Source organism: Anguilla anguilla, chromosome 11 (genome assembly GCF_013347855.1).
Source record: "Anguilla anguilla isolate fAngAng1 chromosome 11, fAngAng1.pri, whole genome shotgun sequence".
Classification (NCBI taxonomy): Eukaryota; Metazoa; Chordata; class Actinopteri; order Anguilliformes; family Anguillidae; genus Anguilla; species Anguilla anguilla.
Window position 1 is genome coordinate 10836307 of NC_049211.1, and position 9972 is coordinate 10846278.

General features: G+C 43.2%; 2 protein-coding genes across 2 annotated transcripts; one reads left to right on the forward strand and one right to left on the reverse strand.

Annotated features, from left to right (window-relative positions):
• Positions 1 to 576: 576 nt before the first annotated feature.
• Positions 577 to 2992, reverse strand: ela2 (elastase 2). Its single transcript, XM_035382553.1, has 8 exons — positions 2840 to 2992; positions 2513 to 2601; positions 2296 to 2396; positions 1973 to 2095; positions 1672 to 1808; positions 1293 to 1438; positions 1003 to 1155; positions 577 to 660 (listed from the first exon to the last, which is right to left on the reverse strand). The coding sequence occupies exons 1-8, from the start codon at positions 2874 to 2876 to the stop codon at positions 643 to 645; spliced, it is 804 nt and encodes a 267-aa protein (XP_035238444.1). The 5' UTR covers positions 2877 to 2992; the 3' UTR covers positions 577 to 642.
• An 897-nt stretch (positions 2993 to 3889) lies between these two features.
• Positions 3890 to 8702, forward strand: ela2l (elastase 2 like). Its single transcript, XM_035382554.1, has 8 exons — positions 3890 to 3981; positions 4722 to 4810; positions 5231 to 5328; positions 6125 to 6247; positions 6939 to 7075; positions 7270 to 7415; positions 7879 to 8031; positions 8598 to 8702. The coding sequence occupies exons 1-8, from the start codon at positions 3942 to 3944 to the stop codon at positions 8613 to 8615; spliced, it is 804 nt and encodes a 267-aa protein (XP_035238445.1). The 5' UTR covers positions 3890 to 3941; the 3' UTR covers positions 8616 to 8702.
• Positions 8703 to 9972: the final 1270 nt, after the last annotated feature.

A 9972-nucleotide genomic window follows, 5' to 3' on the forward strand; every position in this document is an offset into this window, starting at 1 on the left:
TAGTCATGTTTTGACGCATGTCCTTTGCATGCAATGACTCTTTGAAGCCTGTGACCCATAAACAGTTGATTTTGGTATGCCTAATGTTTTTGCCTATGTCTCTGACTGTTTTTTTTTTCTTTATTATTTCTCTGCCTCCTAATGGTCTCCTTCACGTTCATTGGGACGACTCTGGTCCTAATGTTGGCAAATGCCAATGACAGTCAGAATCAAGACTAGATACTGAAAGCTCACTACAGAAGATGTGTTCAATTGCTTCTTATACCTGCACTAAGGGAGTAATTGAACACACCTGACTAATCAGAAACGCCTGTGGAGCCATTTGTCCCAAACATTATGGTGCCCTGAAACAGGGGCTATGAATGAAACATGCTGTAATTTCTACATGGTGAAACCAAAATGTATAAAAAGACCCTTTAATAAAAACTGATAATCAGAGTCAAATCAAGAAAAAAATGACTTTGTCACAAAGATTAGGGAGCTCACTGTATATCAGAGATATTCCCTTATAATGTTCAAATGTACCCCGTTGGCTTGTCTCCTGACGAAACAAAGAAAGACATGTACACACTTGAATCAGTCTACGTAATTTTATTGTTATTTCCACTAATTAATCACCAGACTCATGATCTTGACCACACTTTAGTTGCTGGCCATCACCTGTGAAAAAAAAAAAAAACAATAGTTAAAAATATAATAATATGTATTGTAAGTTACCGCAGCAATGGGCAATATGTCGTATGTGTGTTTACAGTGCACAGTTTTTTTCTGTAAGTTCTGTAAGCCACACTGGAAAAAGGTAACTGTTGAATGAATTTTTCAAATAAATTAACAAACAAATATGGTGCCATTGTTAATCGCTGTAAACCCATTTTTAAAAAACACGGTCTTGCGCAGTGACTGCAGGGAAAGTGATTTGCATTACTAGCCCTGTACTGGGTACAGTGTGTAGCACTGGCATGGAGAACAGGAGTAGCAGGACATGGCTAAAGCTGCACTCACACTGCTCATCCAGGAAGTGTAGGCGCTGACACGGGTGAAGACAGAGGGCTTCTTGGGGTAGTTGCAGCCCATGCTGGAGCCGAAGCTGACCACACCGTGAACCTCCCAGGATCCATCGGGGCTCTGGCAGTTCAGGGGTCCGCCAGAGTCACCCTGCACAAAAAAAACCAAAACAAAACAAAAAAACACAGTCCTGGGTGAGTCGCGGCTCGGCAGCTCAGCTAGGAGCAGCGCGGCGGCGCAGTTCGTCCAGACGCGGTCGAGCTGGAGGTGGAAGGACAGTGACTCACGTTGCAGCTGGCCAGCTGACCATCGCCTCCGGTACAGATCATGCTGTTGGTGACCAGGCTGCCCCACCAGTCGGGCTGGCTGCAGACGGAATGGCTGACCACGGGCAAGAGAGCCTGCTGGAGGACATCAGCCAGGGGGCCACCGGCTGTGGAGATGCAAGGCGCGCACACGAGCGCGGGTTTACGGTTAGCCATCCCCAGCCTAGCCACTCACAGACTTACTATACACTCAGCTAATGCATTCCACGGTTTCACTCTTCACTTTTAGTATGAGTTGATGCGTATTAATGTTATTATATTATTACAGTTCCAAGGGAGTATTGTTTCTGTAAATGAATAGGGAAAAGAGAGTCGACAAATGTGGGTTACAGTAACTCACTCCAGAGACGTCCCCAACCAGTGACATAGCAAGGGGCATTGTGGGACAAGACATGGCCAGAGTCAGGAAGACAGGCAGGCATGACGGAGCTACTGAAGGAAACAGGGCTAGCCAGCTTGATCAGGGCAATGTCATTGCTGTGGAACACACAGAACACAGTGATTAGACTGATGTCATGGCTATGGAACACACAGAACACAGGGACTAGAGTGATGTCATGGCTGTGGAACACACAGAACACAGTGATTACAAGCAAATGGATCTTTCAATAAAAGAAAAAAGCCTCGCAGCCAACACCTACCGGATTCTGTAGGAATCCCACTGAGGATGGACAATGATCTTAGAAGGGCTGATAGCCACGGAACCTGGCTCATTGCTGACCTCCAGGTTGTGCTTGCCCAGGTAGACTCTATAGGTGCGACTGCTGCTGGGTCAAAAACAAACCAAAAGAGTCAGAAGATTTTTTAACCAAACATGCTAATGCTGTTATTTTCATTTTTAAGAACATCAGAAGCCTCACGTGTTCACAGAATTTACCGTCTACGGTTTGATAACATATAAATTATTCTTAATTTTACGATGAGCCATAGTTGATCAGACTGCACCCTTGTGCATCTCTCGTACCCAATGCAGTGAGCAGCAGTGAGGACCCAGTTGGAGGAGATCAGAGTGCCACCGCAGGTGTGGTAGAAGTTACCGTTGCTGCCCTTGTACTGGAGAGACACCTGTTGCACAGGAGGGGGAGGCGGGAGGGGGTGGGGTGAGGTAAAACAAAAAGCAATGATGTCACTTCCAGCACGTTCCCATGCCGACGGAACTGTGGGATCGTCAGCTCTCTCACCTGCCAGGGCCAGCTGTTCTGCCTCACGTCATCGCCTCCGACCACCCTGGTCACCACAGGAGGGAAAGTGGGCAGCCCACACCCGTAGGCTAAGGAACAATGAGACACAGCACTCTGTCAGAACGTCACAAGTTGAGAGAATCCATTTAAAATGACCCATTTAAATCAATGGTCAGGCCTTTGCCAATAGACATGTACAGCCTGTGATCAGAATATGATTGCGGACATGTGTGAAGGCGAAATGTGCAGTTTTAATAAAATTTTGTTTTTTCAATTTTCACCAAAGTACTGTATAGAAAATGTAGAGAACTCTATTTGCTTGCTTACCACCAGCAACAAAGAATGCCAAGATCAGGAACTTCATGACGACTGTCTTCAGTGTTTACGAGCTAAACGATCTCCCTTATATACCAGAAAATCACGACGCAAAAATACCTGAGAAACACAACTGCCCAATCCCACACCTCTTCCAGGTAGACTATCCCACTTAACTTAACCTTGGAGATAAAAATCTAAAAATATATGTGTTTATCTCTCAGCAGTTGGAAAGTTTGTGTGAAATTCCCAGGTGATCAGCTATTGGGTGTCCCAACATTTCACAAAAAAGGCTGAACTGGTGCCCATCAGTCCAAAATGTGCAGCCGGTATTTAATTATCACTTATTAAGTATTCAATGAAGTATGTTAAATGTACAGTACATTTCACATACTTAACTGGAGAGCAGTAGCCTATTCTATGAAATGTTCTTAAACAGATTCATATTACTTCCTGAAGAACAAGTCATATCACATTTTGTTATTAAAACATCAAGGGTATATGAGAAGTAATACCTGGTACCAAATCATGATGTATACCATTTTTTGTAGAGGAGATAAACAACTCATTTGTTAGTTGGTCATAAAATTTAGATTAAATATATCTGAGAGCATCACTTCCCAAAAAAAAAATGTTTTAAAGAAACAGTATTACAGTATTTAAGCATTTCCTTATGTTTGCATTTACTTTGAGACAACATAATAATACATCATCGCCTTCTCTTTTAGTATGAGAGATGTTCAAGGAGAAAAAATTTTTTTTTAGTGTGATGTAACAAATCATTAAGACATGTATTGGAATTTAATGTTCCAATTAATGTTAGCAATTTAGCATTCGCGTTAATTCAAGGGTTTTATTCCTAGGATTTCAATTTTATAGTTCTGCCTGCACAACCAAGCCATGTGGGCATTGGGAAATAGTGGGAAAATTCAGATAAAAATCATGTGGTGTATTGGTTAATAGTTACACAACAACCTCAGTTCCGACATGAAGGTAAGGCTATTTTTAATTAGTTTCCAGATAGACATATGTAATATTTCCCATAAATGCATTTAATTTTCACTCCTTACATATATAAGACCGCAGCTCAGTAACATGAATTGAAGATACAAGCATGATGAAGTTTGTGGTCCTGGCTGTTCTCATTGCTGGCGGTAAGTGAGACTAATTCCAGTCTCTTTCACATACATGTCAATACACTGCAAAAACCAAAAAGTATTTTTGTCTTATATTTAGACTTAACGTCCTAGACATAAAATCTTTTGCTAAATAAGACAACATATTGGCAATGAGGTGAGGCAATTTGACTCATTTCAAGATTTGCCAATGGGGTAAGGAAATATCACTTGGCAAGCAAACAGTAACCTACAACAAGCTAATATTTTATACTTGAGAGGATAAAAAATAAGATTTTAAGTCTCAACAGAAGACAAAAACACTTGTTAAGACAGATTGTTTTTGCAGTGTAAATCTTGAAATAACTGCCTTATTAATTCAGCCTAATTTGATAAAGAATGGAATAGATATTATTGCTGTGCTTTGGTTTTGTCTGATAATAATCATGCTGTGAAACTAAAGCATTGTACAACTGGGGAACAAAACAAGGCATTTACAGCATATTAAGTCTCAATTTTACTTATTATTGTAATTATTCATCTATTTATGAACTCAGGGTTAGGATGATAAGATTTTGCTAATATTATGTTTGTGTGGCTGTTGAGATATGCAACATTACAATTATAAATAGCTTACATGTTGTCGGTGATATGTGTGCGCGTGCATTTGTATGTGCACGTGTGTGTGTGCATGTGCATGCGTGTGTGCGTGTGTGTACATGTGCATGCGTGTGTGCGCATGTGTGCGTGTGTGTGTGTGCATATGTCATGTTCCCCAGCCTATGGGTGTGGGCTGCCCACTATCAGACCAGTGGTGACGAGGGTGGTGGGAGGCGTGGATGCCATACCCAACAGCTGGCCCTGGCAGGTGAGTTCAGTCATGTTTTCCCACTTTGGCACACAGACTTTCATACTGTCCCTTTACTCAGTCAGACTTTAATATTGTTCTGTTTTGAAAGGGGTTGTCCAAGGGTGCTTTAAATATAATGCAAATCATATTAGATAAACATGCAGAGTGGATGGGGAAAATGCAGAAATGTTTTTCAGGAACAATATCAAACTAAATTCCTAGAATGAAACTGACCAGAACAATGTGGTATATCCAGATTTTGTTGTTTATACCATAAAGGTGTCTTGACTTCCTGACAATGGAGTACCTCTAATATATATTTGGAATACCTTTTTGAAATTAACTTTTTTTGATGGCCAGTGATAAACGTCAAGAGTAAATCCACCCATTACTTGCGTGGTTTTCCTGACTGTCTTTTCTATTTCCGTTGGACCAAAGATCTCTCTCCAGTACACCAGCAATGGCAACTGGTACCATACCTGTGGAGGTACTCTGATTTCCAGTGACTGGGTCCTCACTGCTGCTCACTGTATCAGGTGTGAGAAGGAGACGGGGGACCGGGAAAAGGGAGACTGGGTGTGGGGGGGATGGGGGCAGTGAGAGCAGTGAGAGCATGTAGCAATGCCATTATTAGCGAAATTTGTTTGCTCAGTATAAACCTGAATTTAGGGGAATTTACACACTTCAAATATGTACATCTCATTTTCACAAGTCACTGATGTACTCTCCTAACAGGTATACATACTGCCCAACTGAACTTGAACTGGCAACCCTGAAAAACAGGGCATGCCTCAACTGTTACCATTGAGAGAAGGCACAGGATTCAATCAACACTGGTCCTTAAATTTGACTTATGTTTCTTCTGTGACGTCATTTTTGCATTTATATACAAGTCAAAGTTTTAAACCAATGTCAACTGTCTCCTGGCCAGGATCTGTAAAAAAAAAAACATGACCACACACTTCACTGAAAAGATTTCAGGATGTTATAGTGAAAGCTCACTTCCTGAATTTTTTGACATTTCGCCCAGACAGTTTTTGCATACAATGAATGATATATTAGATATTTACAAAGGATTGTGATGACGTGCTGACCCTGCAATGACTATTATAGGGGCAATTGTGGGTTTGTGATTTAAAACCGAAGAAAATAAATAAAAATATACACTTCAACAAACTCAAAAAGAGCTTCAATGATGCTGCATTTCAGTAATGTAAAGTTAGCTGCACTTTGTCAGACGGCATGTGTCTTTGTTGATTAAAGGGAGCAAGAAGAAGCCTTTCACCATGTGCCTAACTGTCTGTGTATTTTGTCTCACCTGTTCACCTGCAGCAGTAGCAAGACCTACAGGGTGGAGCTAGGCAAGCACAACCTGAAGGAGACGGAGGCGGCGTCTGTGACCATTCCTGCCGGCAAGATCATCGTTCACGAGAAATGGAACCCCTTCTTCATCCGGTACGAGACCACAGCGGGCGGGGCGGGGCGGGGCGGGGCGGGGGGCGGACCTGGAAGAACACAGGCACTCGTTCTGGAAAATTTCTCTTCCATTTCAGCCCTAACACCCCTGAGCCCCCAAATGCCTGTATGCACCACACTAATTACAATCAGAAAAGATATGCACTCAGTGTTTTTAATTAAGGAGAGCCAAAAGAAACAAACATTTTGGCACACTGCCAAATGGTACTATCTTCAGAAACCAACATTTTATGTCCAAACTTTACAATGGCACTACAGGAGTGCAGTTTAATAAGAGAGAGATTCACACCCTTATTTTTAGGAAGGCTATAAGCAAGTGATATACATTTGAATTAGAAATGGGCTGCACTGTTATTTCTGGTTAAAACAGAGGTGCATAGGGTCTCTGCTGTTAAAAAAAGAAAGAAAAACACACACACATAGCACACATGCATGCACATATTTTCAGGTCCTTAGGTTTGGTTTTCTGTTCTTCATCCAATGTTACGTAATTTAAAGAAATGTGGAATCTAGGACTTGAATTATTTCATTTAAGGCATACAATGAACTGAGTAATTGCTACTGTACATTGCAGTTGCACCATAATTTCAGCTCACCACTATGCCTTTGCTTTTTGACTTTGATCAGTCAGAGAATCTCATTTGACGCTTCTTTGTGGGCGTTTCCGCAGTAACGACATCGCGCTGATAAAGCTGGAGACTCCCGTCACCGTTGGCGACGCCATCATGCCCGCGTGTCTTCCTGAGGCTGGCTTCATCCTGCCCCATAACGAGGCCTGCTACGTCACTGGCTGGGGACGCCTCTACAGTGAGAACCCCTCCCCCTCCTTCCCCTCACTTTCCAAATTACCCCCCCCCCCCCTCCCCAGGTCATGAGGTCCTGACCTCATCTGCATCAGTATAACAAAGAAAACTAAGCATCAGACCGTGAGACAGTCCCTGCCTATTAGAAGCATGTACTCACCCACTAAAGCTCTCCCCTGCCCTGCCTTCTCCCCCCAGCCGGCGGCCCCATCGCGGACATCCTCCAGCAGGCTCTCCTCCCCGTGGTGGACTTCGCCACCTGCACCCGGCCCGACTGGTGGGGCAGCCAGGTGAAGGACACCATGGTGTGCGCGGGCGGGGACGGCGTCGTGTCCGGCTGCAACGTGAGTCCGCGTGTCCCGCCAGCCGACCTCTCACCTCCGCTGCATCCGCCACAGACCGCGCCCTTCGGCCCGGTTCACACCATGAGAGAAAAGCTTCCAGTCATCCCCACTTTACATGTGAATTTATACACTCGTGTCAGGCTGGGAGCAAGCATCCCTAGGCACTATATTTAAATATAATTCTAGCAGTATCGCTGTGTCAACTGCCATTTTATACCGTAGCCCCTCACACCCTTGCTGTTTTTACATTGTGCACCACTGTGCATGCATGATGGTGTTATAAGTTGCATTGTATAGCGGTGCCTAAGAGGAGGAGCAATTGCAGTGATAAAAAATAAATAACAATGGAGCAGAGTTCACGTGCAAAAAGCTCACATGCAGAATTAGGGCCAGGTTCTTGGGGGGGTGAGCAGCCCCTTCCCCTGCCTGCCTGATACGAGGGTTCGTTTTTGGGCTGACGCAGGGAGACTCCGGTGGCCCCCTGAACTGCCAGAGCGCCGACGGGTCCTGGGAGGTCCACGGCATCGTGAGCTTCGGTTCCGGCCTCAAGTGCAACCTCGCCAAGAAGCCCACCGTCTTCACCCAAGTCAGCTCTTACATCGACTGGATCAACGCTGTGAGTACAGACCTGACCCTAACCCTAACCCTAACCCTAACCCTACCTCACAACTCCGCAAACTTCCTTTTTAACAGCGACAGACTCGCACGGTAACGTCCGGCGTCGCCTGGTGTCGGCTTCTTGCCACGGGCAAAACGAAAAAACTGCTGCTTAAGGCCTATTCTGTCAGCCGCTCCATAATTACACCGGTTACAATTACACAGTGCGCTTTTACACGCTGGGGTGGCAGTGTAGTATATCAATGACAGTACTGGGTTGTGTAACACTCACTTTAAAAATGTACATTTTTAAAGTGCGTTAATGAACAGTAAAGAAACCGACCCAAATTCACTTAAGGGTCAGCAAGCTCCCGTTATGCAAACACAGTTAAAATTCCCCTAGCAGAATCAAGATGAACAGTCAAATCAAAACTACATGCCACGCCAATATTAACAATGCTTCTGCAATATCAGCAATGCCTCTGCAATATCAACAATGCCTCTGCAATATCCAGGTTACATGTTGTATGATGTTCAGCTCTATGTTAATAGCATTAATCCTGCATCTGCTTCCTGTTTCTGCAGAACATGGTCAGCTACTAAGGACAGAGAGCACATAAGCTGTAAACCAGAACACCAGTGTCATCATACACGAGAAAGATCCATCAATAAACTTCTCCAATAAACTGATGTATGCTTTGTCAATTCAAGAATGCATATTTTAACAAAACAGGCACACACAGTATGGCATACACAGCCAAACCCTGAATCAGGCAGCACACAAAATCAGTCATTACTGAACAGTCAATCCATTTGTGTACTTCTTGCAGTATTTGAAAAGACTAAGACACATGGACAGTCTTCAGACTTTGAAGAAGCATAGTGAGAAAGAAATACAGAAACCATATGTGTTTTTGTTTGTATGCCTTTCTGGTCACCACAAACGTGATACAGCATTTGCTGCGAAAAGACAAAGAAAACATTCGAGCCCGAAATGAAAGTTTTGCTCAACTTGCTTAACATTTGCCGAAGTCTGTATACATTTTACCTTCTGTCAGCAATCAGTCACATGGAAATATTTTTTTCAGAGAGGCAGTGCATGGCAAACCCAAATGAAAAAAGGCCATGGGAAAACTCTTGTAACATAATCATTTAAATAACAACGTTTCAAGGTAACACATTTCACTTCTATTTAACCGGCTGACAAATCCATTGTTTTCTAAGCAGTGACTGAACGTTAGGGCACACTGTAGGGTGAACTTAAGGTCAACAAGCCTTGTCCTAGAGTTTATCATTCACTTCACAAAGTAAGATTCCACTACCTCGTGAAGACACAAGGGTAAATAAACATAATCCATTACAAGCAAGAGTTCCAGCATGCCAGACCTTTACCCCCATTTGATACACAGTACCTTTTGTCTTTCCACAATCCAAAACAGATTCACAGTGATTTAAATCACAGTGACCTTGTTTTGACTCACTGTGGGGGGGAAAAAGAGACAATTACGTTAATTTGAAAATGAATTAATATCTTTGCCCCGCAATAGATTGGCAACCTGCCTCTTGCCCAATGCACAGTGGGATAGGCTTCAGCGACCCTGATAAGCGGGTAAAGATGGATGGATGGATGGATGAATATCTTTGAGAAAGAGAGAAATCTTGGTTTTAGTAATATCAATTCTCCACTAGAGGGCAGCAAACTGCAAAGAGTTTCTATAGCAGACAGTACACAAGAAACAGTGTCCTTCAAGCTGCAGGAATTTGTAGCTGTAGTAGTACTAGAAGAGTAAATTATTGATCCCAGAATGGGAAATTATCACTTTATGTTCATAAACTACACAAGCAACAAAACGCATGGATGAACAACAAAAACACAATGTGCACTGTAACGCTACAGCTACTGCAGAGAGATGTAGAGCTGTGCTTTCTGTATAGGCGTAGAACTGTGGTTTCTGTGGAG